The 18,772-nt window shown below is 32.5% G+C and overlaps 1 protein-coding gene across 1 annotated transcript; it reads right to left on the bottom strand.

Moving 5' to 3' along the window:
• Nucleotides 1–4,893: 4,893 nt before the first annotated feature.
• LOC139514405 (TATA-box-binding protein-like) lies at nt 4,894–18,451 on the bottom strand. The gene is made up of 7 exons (XM_071303592.1): nt 18,045–18,451; nt 17,205–17,392; nt 16,612–16,791; nt 15,452–15,515; nt 14,509–14,612; nt 13,467–13,561; nt 4,894–7,296 (listed from the first exon to the last, which is right to left on the bottom strand). Exons 1-7 carry the CDS (start codon nt 18,126–18,128, stop codon nt 7,220–7,222), a joined length of 792 nt encoding a protein of 263 aa, XP_071159693.1. The 5' UTR covers nt 18,129–18,451; the 3' UTR covers nt 4,894–7,219.
• Nucleotides 18,452–18,772: the final 321 nt, after the last annotated feature.

Genomic DNA, 18,772 nt, shown 5'->3' on the forward strand with positions numbered 1-18,772 from the left:
GCTGACATATGTCCTTCAAACAAAATCGGTAGTAAACCATTTTTACCCTCTTGCCAACCAGAGTTTTTTGGGCTGTCTGGTTGCTGGTTTTGCAATGTGTGAATGCATCCAAACTTGCGTCTGTAACATTGCACGGAGGATGTGTTGTAAAAAGGACGCCTCACATGGGGGTAATCTATATCATATCTTTTGTTGTGGCAAATTTCACCCTTAACTTGTTCAGGTCTTCATGTAAATCACCGAAATTCCTCTTCGGATCGTATAACAAAGCAACAAATTTGCGTCCATCATGAATGGCGGATTCCTGATCTCCCGTTGAAAAACCTATCTGAAGGGATTGGAAATTGTTTGCACTTTTCTGCAAAAGTTTGTACATAGACTTCTTTCCGAGACCAAAAAAAGAAGAATTCGTATCGCATCCTGTGAGGGCATGTGTGGCTGGCAATAAATTACAGATTGAGGGTTCAAGTGAGCGACATATATCGTGAACAGGTAGAAAACGCCTTCCATATTTCAAATTTGATACTGACCCAGTTTGGAACCACATCTCCTCTGTATTTTCAAGTTTAGGAAAATAGTGGACACAGACCACGAACACATCAGTGTCAGATGACTTTATAATAATACGACCTTTTCTATCATTCGAAAATATTGGCATCTGCATACACCGAATGAAGAATCATTCGTGTATCTGCTTCTTCTTGTGTGATGTATAAGTCAGTACAATTTGACAGGCCATCACAAGAAAATCTCTTGACAACTTCTGGGTTTTCAAAAACACCCGCGAGAAACAATTCGGTACCTCCCTCTAAAGGAGACTGTCCAAAATACCGTTCGCAATACTCACCAAGTAATCTGATAAGTGACTGTTTATTTTCTGGATTGCAAAGGAACTTTTTCCAGTCCGGAACTGCTCTTCCTTCAATAACCTGATAAATCTTTTGGGCTCCAAATGACAAGGTTCGACGCAATCTTTCCGCTGCTTTGATTGAATGTTTGACATCGTAGCGATCAAAAACATCGACCACTGTTCCAGCATTTAAAAAACACGTTAGAAGCATTGTTACATAGTTTCGTAGTAGATCACCAAATGTGCTGCATTTCTTGACATCCATACATTGAATAATTCCCATACCATCACGTATCAAAACTGTATTTGCTGTGTCATAATTTGGAAGGTTGAAGGAAGAGCAGATTTCCTCTTCAAGAAGGTGAATTATATCTGATTTGCATCACTTACGCATGGTACCATCATCGTGGAAAAGTGCTGAAGGTATTGAACCAATAGGATATGCCAAGATCTTGTCTACTGTTACATCTTCTCAAACATTAGCCAGGGCTAAAGCGCGACGAAATATCATCTCTGGGTTTATATGGGCTTTCACAAAGTCACCTGTTTTACATTTGAGTTTTGAAGTCTTAGTCATATCCTCAAATGTCTTTAGTGGAGACCTCGAAATAGGACTGTAGAAAACACGGTTTTCACCTTCATTAAAGCAACCTTCGACAAAAGACTTGACCATTTGGTTGCCACGTTCAATAGATTTTAGAAGAGAATCTTGAACGTCTTTTGAGGCTTGCATCCTTGTAGAAATATTGATCAAGTATTTTGGATGATCGGTGATGTTAAATGAATCAGTCATGTTTGAATGCACATAACTAACCAAATCAGACACATTTTGTTCGTCGCGATTCATTGCTGTTGGTTTGTTTTCTTCGTGCTCACCTTCAGGAAGGTCAGAAACATTACCCTATCCATTGTATGACTTATCATCAATAATCCACAACAAAAACTTTGTTAATAAGCAAAGAGTGTGCTGTGTAGAATAAGACAACGATATTTCAGATGGTGTTGGATAAGTCTCATTTGATATATCTAAGGACTGCAATTGTCTACGGATTATTGAAGCAGCTGCATGTAAAGTCTGGTCTTCATTTATAGGTCCTATTTCAACTTCAGCTTCAATTTCCGAAAGTTTTAACTCACATTTTGAATGGCTAGCTGCTTGAATGGCTTCGGCAATTGATATAGAACTGCTGAATACTATATTGGATCTTCTCTGCCCTTTCTGTGTCTGAATGACGATAGAATTTCCATAATACTTTTCTAGCCTTCGTTGAAGTTTGGCTGAAGTATATCTCGTTTTTAATTCGGGAGGTAATAAGAAACAGTATTTTTCTAAAAGAAAAGACATTAAGTATGCCTTTTTGTGAATAAGCAAGTTTTCATTTATGTGACCAACGAAGGATTGAAAAGCCTTGTCATGTACAGAAATGTCCACCTCATCATTAAATTCTTCTTTCTTTGGAATGCTAAGTAAATAATTAGCAATGCAAGCTCTGTGGTAAAGAGCTTTAGATTTAAATTCTTCCGAAAAAAGAAGTGACTTCAACTCTAAATCACGTTTATGGTCTGCTAATTCACTTATTTTTTGTAGTCTTTCATCACTTTCTAAGTGACGTAGGTTTTTGTCGCGCTTATACGACTTGTGCTTACAGAAAATGCAAGTAGTCCAATCAAACGGCGTGAACGTCATTGATCTGGTCTGAACAGGATTGGAACAACATGGTTGATTCGCATTGGAAGTGTCTTTAAGATTGTTAACATCAGGCATTACAAACTTTTCTAAATTGACTCTACTAGTGTAGGATTTGTAACAAGATTTGTGATAACACAATCTTTCAATATCTACATCTGTAAGTGAACTATATTCATCATGAAGTCGACGAAACACGTCATCTTTTCTTGTATTCACAGCATCTAAAAGTGTTTGCTGTCCTTTCGTAGATAAAGAGGACAGTTTTTCCACTGTTGAAACTTGACATATAATGCAAAGATTCCACTGGTTTGACATACGGCGAATTTTAGCTTGCGAAGCCGTAAGCTTCAATGGGCTACTAAAAGTAGACATTTACCGGATAAACAACTTATCCGCACCAATTCAACTTTTAAATTATAAAAGACCTATTAATTTGTCAAAGTAAAAACACATTTTAATAACCATTTGACTCAAAATTAATCAGTAACAATTAAACACTAACAATGTTTAATAACCCTATAATACAAAAATATTAATAAAACGACTTTGAAAAGGAACAACTACGAAAAATACTATGACAAAATGTTGATGTGATTCATCCAGGTAAATCAATCAAAAGTAATAATACTGCGTATCGGTAAGGAATTAAAAATCCGGAAATTCAATGAATTTCATAGCAATGTTTATAAATTGCTAAAAATATAGATATACTCATCCGAATGAGCTGAAGTTGGTCTCATAAGTTTAGAAAATGAAGTTTTATTACTTTTCACATAAAAAACTTTGTAATATATCGATAAATTATGAATTACAAGTTTTGTAACCTCTCCGTTCAAATAAAAAAAAGGGTATGCATTTTTCAAAGGGGATAAAAAAGTTAAAAATAAGGTTCAATAGAACAAATTTTCATTTTATAATATACATGTGTAGTTACTCTCTTAATAAAATCCAAAATTAAGAGTTTGTGGATTATAAAAATGAAATTATGTTAAAAAATGTTTTTGGAATGCATTTCAAGTTAAAATAGAAAATTCATTTTCTTTTCACTCTCAAAAAAAATTGCACCGTACGAAATGTCTACGACCGGGCAAAAAAGTTAGATTAATGTATTGGCTTTGCAAAAATATAATTTTCAGCCTGCAGGTATGCCGGTCCATTAAACTCGTAAAATAAGCACCTTTTTCGTGATTTGTCACTCCACTATACATAATCATGGCTAAAATTAATATTTCTTAATCAACATGTAATAGTAACTTATAAAAATAAACTGACAGCTTATCATCTCAAGACAAAACAACATCTCTTTATACATAATTTAGTAGCAGTGAAAGGGAGGTAATCCAAACATAACATTGTTCTTAAACTACAATGTTGTGTTTGGATTACCTCCCTTACACTGCTTTTAAATTGACTTGAAGTAATTGTCCATTAACCAGGAAACCCTGTTTTCCCCTTTTTTGCCCCTAATTCCTAAACAGTTTGAGCCATAACCCCCCTCCCCCCAAAGCCAATCCTAACCATCCTTTTATGGTATGGAAACTTGTGGTCTTATTTCAGAGATCCATGCACAGTTCCACAAGTTATAGTCTGGAAACTAGAAAAATGCTTATTTGGGCCCCTTTTTGCCCCCAATTCCTACACTGTTAAGACCATAATCCCAAAAATCAATCCCAACCTTCCTTTGTGGTTAGAAATCATAAATTTCCTAGATTTCCTTTTACTTATACTAAAGTTATGTCTGGAAACCAATGTCTTCTGACAACACTGATGACGTGATACAAATATACTACTGCACTAATTTTCGCAGTTGTATGATAAAAAGGGAATGTGTCCATTGGACACAGATGATGCCCCAGCTTGCATTTCATCTAATTGTTATAAAGGGACATAACAGAAAATGGTAAAAGTGAAGCTACCGAAATTTGAACTTCATCAAAGTTTTGTGGTATTAAGCATTGTGTATAAGTTTCAAAACATTTGGTTGAGCCCAACTTAAGTAAGAGAACGGAAACAGAAAATTCAGCAATTTTATTGTTTATAAAGGGACATAACTTCAGAACATTTCAAGTGACGCTACTAAAATTCAAATTTGATTTGTTGTTTTTTTATGGTAATAAGCATCATGTATAAGTTTCCTTACATTTAGTTTAGGCAAACAAGTTAGAGAATAGAAACTGAAATTCAGCAATTTTTCCATCTATAAAAGGCGCATAACTATAGAACAGTGACACCACCAAAATTCATAGACTTTGACACCAACTATTTGATCACCATATTTTCCTGAAAATGCAAATGTGCAGTTTTCACTATTTCTAAAATAGAAATTATATCAGAATCACAAGGAAAACAAAAGTTTACACAAAATAGTTTTTATTGCAACATAATTAAAATGGATGTTATGACACAATGTTACAATTTAGGTCCATTATATTTATACGACAGTCATGTAATGATTGAAAAGAAATTTCACAGCTTTTCATTATTACAATATTAACAATTCAGTAAATGTTATGAATGCACTTTTTCTATAAAGTTTGAAAAAGTGATACTAATAACATAGAAACACATGGCAGATATGCATAGTAACTATTTAATAGTAACTATAAAGGAGTAGGTCCGGTAAGGGTCGATTTTGGCCTCAAATTTCCCGTTCATCGAACGAAAGATTTTGGACACTTTTTAAACACTTAAGTGTCTATTTAAATTGATTCAATTAGTTTCAGTAAAGAATTTTAACTGATTTAGCAATTAAAAACACTCCGATTCAAGCTTAAATATGAAAAATCTATCAAATATGCAAAAAAATGTCACTTTCTAGATGGTTTTTGTCAAAAATGAAAGTGACTGCATCCGTGTTCATCCTCAACCTTTATATATGTTATGTATTATCATCAAATACAACTTATATTTAAATATTATGAATGAACACGAATGCGGCCACTTTCATTTTAGACGGAAACCGTTTAAAATTAACTAAAATGCTTAAATTGTGAAGATTTCAGTAATTTAGCATGACTTAATGATGCTAGTACCCGATATATGTGCATTGTTTTGTCAAAAACAGTCCATATTTATGTAGCAGAAGCATTCTACTTTCCAGTAAATAGCTAAAAGATTACATTTTCATACTTTTGTAAAACTGCTATATTTTGGGGCCAAAAAGGGGTCTTACTGAACCTACTCCTTTCAGAGAAGAAATAAATAAAATCAAGATCAGATGAAGACATTCTATAATTCACCAAACTTTTAAATATGATGAATGCAACTTGCAAAAAAACGGGTTTAAAAAATAAACAAATCTAATTAAAATTCACATTGCTAACCTGTACATATACTGATAAGAATCATAATCAGATGAAATTTTACAGTACATACATGTACATGAAAGGTTTTGAAATTTTGACAACACTAATTGGCCAAAATGTTTGACATATTTTAGTCTGAATTTAATTCAAGCTAGCTAATCAATTTTTGAAAAATGTTTGCCCATTGTAAGAAAAAGATTGATAGTATGTGCAAAGTGTAGTGTAATAGAATATATTCTTATGAACCAATTCTAAAGTTTGATTCTCTTTTCTTGAAAAGTTAGAAGGATTGAACACTTATAGTTAACAAGATCACTACTTCACATAATTATGACTTTGACATGCAAACTTCCATCATAATTACATTTTATAATAGTTTCACAACTATAGGTATATTTACCATAATTGAAATATTTCCAATAGTCATTGTGCTCCATCTACAAATATTCTAATATACAACAAAATTCAAATGCACTTTTTTAAATATATGTTTAACTCTTTTCTTAATCAAAGCGATAGAAATCACTGATGGAAAGATTGGAAGAGTTGTGCGCTTAATTTCAAATCATAATCACATCTTCCATACAATGTTATATCAAACAAAAATATTATCACCATTATGTAAAAAAAATATAACAAACAATACCTATAAAAATGTAGCAAATAATACAACTACCAACAATGTTGATCCCAAATTGCCACTGATTGTATAAATGTTATTTTAAATTCACATAACTTATAGCTATTTTAGGTGAAAAATTAAATTTGCTGAAGACATTATAAAATAGTTTTGTATAACAAATATTGTACTTTTCAAATGTGTAGAATTTGAACATGAACATACACAGGCACTTGTTTTCTACCCATGGCAAGATCTACTATTACGTAATATATAGGGATAGTAGATCTTGCCATGGATAGAAAGCAAGTGCCTGTGTGAACATAGTATTGCTGATAATAAAGGGACTTGACGAGACACTTATTAGTTTAAATTAATAACATGAAACCCTTTTACACAATTTTTTCATCTAAAATGTGTTACTGGGAATTCTATTGCAGTAAGTATTTTATTATTCATTATCAAAATAATAATTTAAGAATACATAATATTCATATGATTATTCTATACAACTAGCTTATTGACAACATTGTATTATCTTGAAGAGTGAAATGTTGAAAGAAAATATGACAATTTGTTCTCTTTTAAATCTACAAATGTATGTCATCATTATCAAAGATACACTCTGAGCATGAAAAAATAATTGAATGTTTAGACAATGATTTAAAACCATGTTTACCAATTTCACACATTCACACATGAATGGAGCACTATTATTTATATACAATATTTACAATGGTGATAACTAATCTATGTTATTGTTTCTTAAAACCCTTCAAAATAGGATATATATTGTCAAATGCTTCATAGATTTCTTCTCGGACTTTTGCACCTGCAAAATAAATTAAAGTACATTTACTTCTAGAATATTATAAACAGATACAATGTATACTTCAAATATGATAAAATTGAGAAAGGAAATGGTGAATATGTCAAAGCGACAACCATCCGACCATAGAGCAAACAACAGCCGAAGGCAACCAATGGGTCTTCAATGTAGCGAGAATTCCCGCACCCGTAGGTGTCCTTCAGCTGGCCCCTAAAATATGCATAATAGTACAGTGATAATGGACGTCATACTAAACTCCGAATTATACACAAGAAACTAAAATTTAAAATCATACAAGACTAACAAAGGCCAGAGGCTCCTGACTTGGGACAGGCGCAAAATTGCGGCGGGGTTAAACATGTTTATGAGATCTCAACCCTCCCCCTATACCTCTAGCCAATGTAGAAAAGTAAAAGAATAACAATACGCACATTAAAATTCAGTTTAAGAGAAGTCCGAGTCCGATGTCAAAAGATGTAACAAAAGAAAATAAATAAAATGACAATAATACATAAATAACAACAGACTACTAGCAGTTAACTGACATGCCAGCTCCAGACCTCAATTAAACTGATTGAAAGATTATGTCTTCATCATATGAATATCAGGTACAATCCCTCCCGTTAGGGGTTTCGTATCATACTATCATAAAATATATGAGAAGAACATAACCCGTGTCATGCCAACAACTGTTTTTTTAGAAATAAATGTGTTTAGTTCCGATGCAAAGACCCTATCAGTGAATCAATGTTAAAGCCAAAATATGCAATCTTTAATGACCTGACAACAGTATCGTAACTATATCCCCTTTTAATAAGTCTATTTAAAGGTTTTGTTAGTTTCTGAGGAGAATACTGACATTTTTGTGCTTTATAAAGAATATTTCCATAAAATTTTGGATGTGAAATACCTGAACGTATAAGATGTCTGCATGTTGAGTTATATTTACGAATTATTTCCTTATACCGGTGATAAAATTTAGTAAATGTTTTGACCAGTTTGTGATATCGAAAACCCTGGTGTAATAATTTTTCAGTAATACATAAATTTCTCTCGTTAAAATCTAATACATTGTTACATACACATGCGAATCGTACAAGTTGAGATATATAAACACCATAAGATGGTGACAAGGGAACGTCACCATCTAAAAATGGATAATTAACAATAGGAAATGAAAAATCATCTCTTTTATCATAAATTTTTGTATTAAGCTTCCCGTTTATGATATAGATATCAAGATCGAGGAAAGGGCAGTGGTCATTGTTATCATTAGCTTTATTTAAAGTAAGTTCTACAGGATAAATTTCTTTAGTATACATACTGAAGTCGTCATTATTTAGAGCCAATATATCATCCAAATATCTAAAAGTATTGTTAAATTTTTGTATCAAATGTTGTTTTGATGGGTCTTTGCTAATTTTAGTCATAAATTGTAACTCATAACAATACAAAAACAGGTCCGCAATAAGTGGTGCACAGTTAGTCCCCATTGGAATTCCAATAACTTGACGATATACGGAATCTCCAAAGCGAACAAAAATGTTATCAAGTAAAAATTCAAGTGCATAAATAGTATCAAAGCATGTCCAATTGACATAGTTCTTTTGTTTATTGCTACTAAAAAATGATCTAAAAGAGTTTGAACATATGTACTCGCATTCCGACTTTTTAAATGCCCAGTTAATTAGGGATGTGAATTTTTTCTTAATAAGAATATGAGGCAAAGTGGTATATAGGGTAGAAAAATCAAAACTTTGAACAGATTCAAAATCACCAATATATGCATGCAATTTATCAAGTACTTCCAACGAGTTTTTGACACTCCAAAAGTAATTAATTCCACTATTTTCAAAGGCCTTATTTGAACAATTTATTATCAGGTTTTTTATTGTACCAAGTGTACTAGTAAGTAAAACAGACAATTTAGTAGTTGAACAATGGCTAGAAGATGAAATAAATCTATATTTGTAAGGTTTTTTGTGCAGCTTCGGAAGCCAGTACATAGTTGGGACTTTCATTGTGTTTGGTTCTGCTTGTAAAGAAGTAGCTACAAGTTTATGTTTGTTACAGATGTCGTTTTCTGAAAATGAAGTCAGTTGGAATGTTGGTGAATTCGTGATTTCCTTTTGCAGAACCTCTATATAAAATTTACGTCAAACAATAATGATATTATTAGCAGCTTTATCAGCCGGGACAAAAACAAATTCCTTGGCTAGTTCTGTTAGTTTATTTTTGATACGCGAAATAGGGTTTTTATAGTTTTTGTTGAGGGTAAAATGTTCTTTAAAATGTTGTATTCGAATATCAACTATCTTCATTACTGAATTAAAAAAAAGTCCAAAGATTTTTTGTCAGCTTTTTCCCGTTTTACCCATTTCAAACAGTAGGCACGGAGTGAGTCGTTGATGATATTACCACACTCATTCCAGTTAATAGTTGACGGGGGACGATATTTAGGTCCTTTACTGAGGAATGATTTTAACTCTCGGTCGCGAACGATGTTAAGGTCTCCTGTTATAACATGGGAAGTTGGTCCATAGGTGTATTCTGAATTACTGCAATTACACGACATAGGTGTATTTTCAGTGATATTTACATCTTTACACAATTGGCTATAATTAAACACATATTTTCGGGTAGATTTCTTGTAAATATAACAAATGAGAGGGAGTTCAGTATTATCAAAATATCCAGGAATTTGGTCTTTAACAGAATGGTCGTTAAAAATACCGGCAATATTTACAAAATCAAAACCTTTATTGACATACTTTATTTTAATAAAATGTTTTTTATGATCTTCAGGGCGATCAATTTTTGGAAACAGTTTAGAATAACAATATGCCATTATAATTTGGACAATTTCATACTTAGGACTGTAATATGAAATTGTGTTGCAATCCTCTAAAATTTTATTTAATTTATTTATAGGTAAAGAACAAAGCTTGGTTAACAGATAATGTCTGCCGTTGTTTTTTGAAATGGAAATTAGGTCCGAAATATTTGTATGGTTGGTCCGAAATTTTCTTTGATTGCGATTTTTTCTGCGTCCATGAGAACGATTTTTACGAACAGTTTTAGAAACTATATCCAAAATGTTAACAGAATCGGTTCTTGATATATTGCCAATTCCCATGATATTATCATTAAGACCGAGAGGGTAGACTGTCTGTAATTTTTTAATCCAATTTAATTCATTTATTTTTCGTGATCGTACAAACTTGGAATGAGATTCACCAGGCTGCTTATTTACTACTTCTAAAGGTTGAACTGTTAAATATTTAATAGGATGACTGTGCTTCTTAAGATGTTGATAAATGATACTTTTGAATTTATTGGGTCTTTTAAAACGATACAGGTGTTCTTGCGTGCGTTTACATAAATATCGCCCAGTTTCACCTACGTACTGAATACCGCATCCCGGTTTGTTTCATGTGAGTAAATAAATAATACTGTTTGTTTTTCAAGTAATATCAGTTTCAAAATTTAGAGAAAATGTGCGACCATTAAATGTGGACCTTACTGTATTGTTGGTGGAAAGACGGGGACACGTAAGTCATTTTTTGGCATGACACTTATCGATAGAAGGGTAACCACGATTTTTATTGTTAAAAACGTTGGCGATAGTAGTATTTTTAGATAAGCGATTCTGAAGATTGAGACGTGTAGATACCCTTTGAACGAGTTTAGTATTTAATATTTTTCCATTTCTAAGCTTCATATTTGTTTTTTGGTATGTAGATTTATTACAAAGGAGCAAAGACTGGCGTCCAGAATATGAACCATCACACAGTAGATTAAATTGTGTAAAAATGATAAAACTGTTCGGCTCAAGACGTCAAATGCTTATTGTCATAAGTTACCCGACAAATTTAACAAAAGATAGGGTATATCAAGGTAGCGACTGACGTCTGACTAAATAGGTGAATGGGGCTGAATATTAAAATACTACTTTTTGATAGATATTCCTAAAGTAATGAACATAGAGAAGTTCTCGCTCGGACACACACTCTATAATCTAGTATAATATAAGAGCATAAACCTTAAGCACGGGGAGGCACTCTACTGTCTCCCCACGGCACTAAAGACAAACTCTGTAAAAAATAAAATTGAGAAAGGAAATGGTGAATATGTCAAAGCGACAACCATCCGACCATAGAGCAAACAACAGCCGAAGGCAACCAATGGGTCTTCAATGTAGCGAGAATTCCCGCACCCGTAGGTGTCCTTCAGCTGGCCCCTAAAATATGCATAATAGTACAGTGATAATGGACGTCATACTAAACTCCGAATTATACACAAGAAACTAAAATTTAAAATCATACAAGACTAACAAAGGCCAGAGGCTCCTGACTTGGGACAGGCGCAAAATTGCGGCGGGGTTAAACATGTTTATGAGATCTCAACCCTCCCCCTATACCTCTAGCCAATGTAGAAAAGTAAAAGAATAACAATACGCACATTAAAATTCAGTTTAAGAGAAGTCCGAGTCCGATGTCAAAAGATGTAACAAAAGAAAATAAATAAAATGACAATAATACATAAATAACAACAGACTACTAGCAGTTAACTGACATGCCAGCTCCAGACCTCAATTAAACTGATTGAAAGATTATGTCTTCATCATATGAATATCAGGTACAATCCCTCCCGTTAGGGGTTTCGTATCATACTATCATAAAATATATGAGAAGAACATAACCCGTGTCATGCCAACAACTGTTTTTTTAGAAATAAATGTGTTTAGTTCCGATGCAAAGACCCTATCAGTGAATCAATGTTAAAGCCAAAATATGCAATCTTTAATGACCTGACAACAGTATCGTAACTATATCCCCTTTTAATAAGTCTATTTAAAGGTTTTGTTAGTTTCTGAGGAGAATACTGACATTTTTGTGCTTTATAAAGAATATTTCCATAAAATTTTGGATGTGAAATACCTGAACGTATAAGATGTCTGCATGTTGAGTTATATTTACGAATTATTTCCTTATACCGGTGATAAAATTTAGTAAATGTTTTGACCAGTTTGTGATATCGAAAACCCTGGTGTAATAATTTTTCAGTAATACATAAATTTCTCTCGTTAAAATCTAATACATTGTTACATACACGAGCGAATCGTACAAGTTGAGATATATAAACACCATAAGATGGTGACAAGGGAACGTCACCATCTAAAAATGGATAATTAACAATAGGAAATGAAAAATCATCTCTTTTATCATAAATTTTTGTATTAAGCTTCCCGTTTATGATATAGATATCAAGATCGAGGAAAGGGCAGTGGTCATTGTTATCATTAGCTTTATTTAAAGTAAGTTCTACAGGATAAATTTCTTTAGTATACATACTGAAGTCGTCATTATTTAGAGCCAATATATCATCCAAATATCTAAAAGTATTGTTAAATTTTTGTATCAAATGTTGTTTTGATGGGTCTTTGCTAATTTTAGTCATAAATTGTAACTCATAACAATACAAAAACAGGTCCGCAATAAGTGGTGCACAGTTAGTCCCCATTGGAATTCCATAACTTGACGATATACAGAATCTCCAAAGCGAACAAAAATGTTATCAAGTCATGCATAACTCTAAAAATATATCATTGTTCTTTGAAATCAACACCAGAGGAGTAAAAACAGCTGAAACTTTCTCTTTTTTCTACTGCTAAAGATTGTAACTTCCTTTTCTAAAATATGGCTTTTATAAGAAGGTCAATTAAACCTTCATGTAACACATTGTTAAAGCCACTATAATGACTTTTAGAGTAGTGAACATTGTTTTTGCTATGTATTTCTTGATATTTGTCTTCAGTGCTTTAATATTGTCTTCATTCACATCCTTTTCAATCAAAACTTATCTGTCCGAGTATTTGAAAGTTAAGCACATTTGTTCATGTATTCCAGATTTACCAGTAAAATAAAAATATCTAAATGTAGTATATGACTACAGGTTATGTTTTTTTCATTGTTGAAGGCCATACAGTGACCAGTAGTTGTTAACTTCTGTCATTTGGACTTAAGTGGAGAGTTGTCTCATTGGCAATCGTACCACATCTTCTTATTTTAACAGTAAACATCAATCATTTGCAAGATATATTGATTATACAGTTACAGCATTGTTGGCTGATATAATTCTCAATATAATAACTGTATTATATGTTAAAATACCTGTAAGCACAACTTTTCCTGAGACAAATATTAACAAAACAATCCTTGGCTTGACCATTCTGTAAATTAACCCTGGAAACAATTCTGGTTCATAACTGTAAAATATACTGTAGCTTGTTAGCACATGTCAGTACATTTGAATACCTTGCATACAATGATAAACGTATATATACAAGACTTAATTTTATTTGTGTAAATACATATATAGCTATTAGCTATTAACGCTATAGGAAACAAAACTATGAACACATTGTTCTGATAAAGCATCATGTCAGTAAAAAAAACAGAAACTAGCTAGATGATCTAGTGATAACAGATACTTTGTCAGACTATTCAAAAATCAACCTTTTTTTGTTTAAATGTGATGTGATTTGATTTGATTTTTTTTTTTGTGTTTTAACACCACTTTTAAGCACCACATTCAGGTTATTTTGGCAGCCAGTTTTTATTGATGGAGGAAGAAGGAGTGCCCAAAGGAAACCGAGACCTTCATTAAGAAAACTGACAATCCTAGTCAATTAAGATTGCACCCGCAAAAGCAGGGTTCAAACTCAAAGCCTCAGTGTTGACTGACTGGTGATTACAGAAGTAACTACTTAGACCACTTGGCCACATTGTTTAAGTGTGAATGTGAAATCAGATTTTAATAATGGGAACAAATTGAATTTTTTTCCTTTGAAAACACAGTTATTAGCAATAAATGTACCTTATTTATATGATGTCAAGGATGCAACAGTTCAGTAGGAGCCATATTAATTATGATTGGAAAACAAACAAAAACAAGTTTAGATCCATGATTTTTAGCATTGCTTTCGCATTCAGACAATTTAAAATAAGATCAAAGAATTGATATTTTTACAGAATCTGTATGCAAGCTTAAGGAGGCTTATAAATTTGAATAATGCCTTTTTCTTGGAAATGGCAATTTTATTTTGCTTCATTCAAGCATCAGAGAGTTCAACATTTAATATGACACTATATGCAGTCAATGACTTAAATAGCCTTGATCAACATAGAAATATAGAAACATGTTAGAAGTTACCTTGAGAACTGTCCATGTGTCAGTACTAAACCTTCCAATCTTATTGGAAACTTCACATCACAGCTTCCAACCATATTCTGGATTTTAAAGTCAAGAAATTTTGCCTACAAAGAAGATATTTGATAAAAATTACTGTAATGAATAGTCCACTGTAATGAGAACTTATCATGACGGAGTTAACAGCTGCCTGATATTTAAATATTTGTTAAAGAAGAATGTTTCCATATAGTTCACAGATGCCCCACTCGCACTATCATTTTCTATGTCTAGTGGACCGTTAAATTGGGATCAAAACTCTGATTTGGCATTAAACTTTGAAAGATCATATCATAGGGAAAATATGAACCAAGTATCAAGTTGTTTTGATATCAACTTCATAAAAAGCTACCTTAACCAAAGCCTCAACATGAAACAGATGAACAAAAAGACAGAAAAACATAAGGCCTGAAGTGGGGCATAAAAAAGGAGAAATATTCCATAGATCAAATAATCAACAAATAAAAATTATATTTTGCATGTATCAAATATATGTCCTATCATTGTGTATATGTATATGAACATCAAAATCATTATACACTAAAGAAAATACTACATGATAAATCTTATATATTATTGCGGTCTATCTTTTAAATAATGATATATATCGATTAAACAACAAAGTAGTTTGTTTGTTTGTTGAATACATATATGGCCACAATTTAAATGAATTTATGTAAATTTCATATTGATTTGCAAAATAAAAGAACAGCTAATATTCACTATTTTAATGAGTTCTTAACTGTAAATGGATATAACACAACTTTTCATTTCAGGTAAAACATAGAAAACTTTTTAAAAAGTTCAGTTTTATGACAAGATATATAACACAATATGACCTTTATTTTTCCCAAAACATTTGAAGTTTGAATAACAATTAGACCATTATGCATATCAGTGCACTTACAGCAAATCCAAGTTTCTGTACTATTCTTGCATACTTTCTGGCTGCTAATTTTGCCTGATCTTCGCTGTATAAGAAAAACAAAACAATATAAATAATACAACACGCTACATACATCACAAAATGTTTCACATATGAATCAGTTATCTGACATTAAAAATGAAATGAGGTCATTCACAATCAGTTCTAAAAAAACACTTTTTTTTAATATATAAAGTAAACGATTCAACAAAAAGTGTTGATTCTTTATCCCAAAATAAAACAGTATAAATAGAGGTTGATTTTCTTATACATTGTACATGTACAAAATGTACCTTTGAGTTTTAAGAGAGCATTTGATATTCCTACTAAATAAAAGTTTACTCTGTGATAAGAAGTGAAGAATGAAACACATACATGTACATGTATGTCTAAATGACAAACAACTGATGGGAGACAACTTATCCTCCATGAGATCCATTAATATACCAATTTGTATGATTGTAGATCAGGGTTGTGTTCAATATTGTAGCAGCTACTAAGGGCTATGTAGATTTATGACTATTGAACGTGTAGCCTAGCTGCTACATAGATATTGATAGCAGCTAGGCTAGCTACTCGTTCAGTAGACAACAATCTATGTAGCACTATGTAGATCTATGTAGCTGCTACGATATTGAACACAACCCTGATAGTATTAGGACTAATATAAGATGCATATCTTAGGTCTTAGTCAGTGGCTAAGTGGGGTCATAGTTGACCAACTTTTGATGAAACATTGGTTCAATGTTAATTCTTAAACATGCCTTCTAAGTGTCTTTACAACATATCATATAGGACAATTAGTTTCTGCCAAAAACAAAGATGTTAATCCTGATCAATTTAACAAGTTACTGTTTTGTGTCAGAGTTCGCTTTGGTGTCTTTTTTATGGTTTGTGCTTATGCCATGTACATTTCCTGCTTAACACCACAGTCATACATGGTAGAAACATATATTAATTGTATTTGCTAGGAGAAATGCTCAGCAACTTTCAGCAAGTCTAAATGTTCTTCCTATTTCTAAAGCTGATACAAATAAATTTGATATTTTTCCATAATGTTCCAATATGATATTAATATATATTGACAAATTGAAATACATGTAGGCATACTTTAAACAAATTTACTCAACACATTTATTTACCTTTTGGCACCTGTACACACCATTTTTCCAGAGCTAAAAATTAAAGCTGTAGTCCTAGGATCTCTTATTCTCATAATTACAGCGGCAAATCGTTTAGGATTGTATTCTGCATTTCTTGCATGTAAAGCTATTTTTTTCAAATCGAGTTTACAGCCCAGATTTACAGTACAGACAATGTTTCTGAAAGAAAACAGTATGTTTGAGAATAAACCTGCACTCTATATAATATACATTTTGCACATGATTTACAAGTATTACAGTAGAAATATAAAATGTATTACATTGTGTGGATTTCTGAGATAAAGAAATAGACATAAAAATGATAGTAAAATAAGTCTCACATATCAAAATTATCTGGTTGTGCATATTGTACTTTGAAAGAGGGTAGATACATGTATCATTAGCTACATTGAAGACCTGTTGGTGACCCTCTGCTGCTGTTGTTTTTTATTTGGTCGGGTTGTTGTCTCTTTGACACATTCCCCATTTCCACTCTCAATTTTATCTATCACCATTTGTTCATGAGAAATGAGACTTTACTCTTCACAGAAGTTAACCAAAGTTAATGATGTCTTAATTGTAAAGCAGCTTACTGAAGTTGAGGTTTTAAAGGCATAGTTCCCATGCCTTCTGATGCTGGTGTAGCTGGTGATATAGGTGTCATTGGCCCTCCTGGATTAGGAGTTGGTGGATACAAACTAGCTGTGTTTGATGGTGGCATCACTGGATTTGGAGTAGAACCAAGACCAAAATTACTCATTGCTGGTGACATCATTGGACTCTGAAATAAATGTAACAATTTTTCAGTAGTTTCAACCAAGAGATATAGTTTTGACATGGTTTTACAGATACTTTGAACATTGTTTTTGTGTCTTCACCTTTTTCCTTACATGTTTTTGAGTGGATTTCTACAATGACTCTTTTTGATTGAGAAAGAAAAACCAATTATATAAATTATACTTGGAGTCAAAAAAATAACTGGCTGATTGCCTTTCTTTGTTTACGTATACATTCATAATGAAGTCATAAATAAAATTCCTAAAAGGACCAACGTAGCATACATGTACATTTGTAAACATTATTTTAGTAGTCAGTCATAAGCCAAATCTTAATTGGTTAAATGACTTTGCATTATTTGGCAAATTATAGATCTTATATTGTTTATTGGGAATCTGTGTCTCTTGAAGCTTTGACATCATACAACAATCACTTTCACTTTGTGGCGTCAAAATATTATATCTTGTAATTTTGTAGGAACCCCTGTGATGTCCTGTAAATTAAGGCGAACAAACAGTAATATGATGTATTAAGTAAGTAAGTAAGTAAGTAAATTTTATTTAGAGTCGGCATATATATACATTATAACAGAGAAAACATGAGCTCTGGTGAGCTCTTTAACCGACTGTATTGCAAATTATTGGTCCAAAATTTACCTGAATTGACTGCATAGGCGACTGCATAGGCTGAGGAGTCAAGCCAGTGCCATATGAGGCAAAATTCCCTTGATTTGGATCCATTTTTTCCCTCTTCAGCTACTATTTCAATTTCCTATTCGCTACCAACTGAAAAGTGGTGTTCGTTGTGTTAAGGCGGTGGAATAATTCACCCAATTATTGGCATTGCACCGAACACACTCATTTTTATTTTTTCATGGGAATTTTAATCGACACAATTGGTTAGTTCTTACAAGGTAGACTATTCTTGTCGGAAAAATTCATAGGGAAACTATGTGCAGTTCAAATAGGCCATGGAACATCACGTTGTCGGTCTTTAGAGAGTTAACAAATAAAGTCAGCCGCGGAAACTGTCGCCTATGTTCATAAGAAAAAATCAATCGCTTAGAACATCAAGAAAATGCGAGGACATAAAGTTAATGTTTAATCGCCACATATAATTTTCGCCCTTAATAAAATTTTATTTGTTGAGTGGAACATGCCGATTAGAGCGGACGTGAAAAGTGAATGGGTGTGTTCGTATGCTTTATTACATTGTACTTATTGTTTTGGGAAAGCATGGTTAACTTTCTGGTAGTATGACCCGTCACGGCAAGGCTGGGAAACTGGATAGGCAAATCCTCACATTAAATCTGTACCGATACATTGTGTTAAATGTCTTCCTTTTTACACCATAACCCATGGTGGTTTTCTAACTCAAGTAGGAA

Source organism: Mytilus edulis, chromosome 3 (genome assembly GCF_963676685.1).
Source record: "Mytilus edulis chromosome 3, xbMytEdul2.2, whole genome shotgun sequence".
Classification (NCBI taxonomy): Eukaryota; Metazoa; Mollusca; class Bivalvia; order Mytilida; family Mytilidae; genus Mytilus; species Mytilus edulis.

What these genes read in the sequence shown, in the direction of transcription:
- LOC139514405 (XM_071303592.1), bottom strand. Translation starts at nt 18,128, where the DNA reads ATGGATCCAAATCAAGGGAATTTTGCCTCATATGGCACTGGCTTGACT. An exon ending in CCTTTAAAACCTCAACTTCA is followed by an intron (nt 16,792 to 17,204) that starts GTAAGCTGCTTT and finishes GTTTTCTTTCAG; the next exon opens with AAACATTGTCTGTACTGTAA. An exon ending in ACACATGGACAGTTCTCAAG is followed by an intron (nt 13,562 to 14,508) that starts GTAACTTCTAAC and finishes TATATTTTACAG; the next exon opens with TTATGAACCAGAATTGTTTC.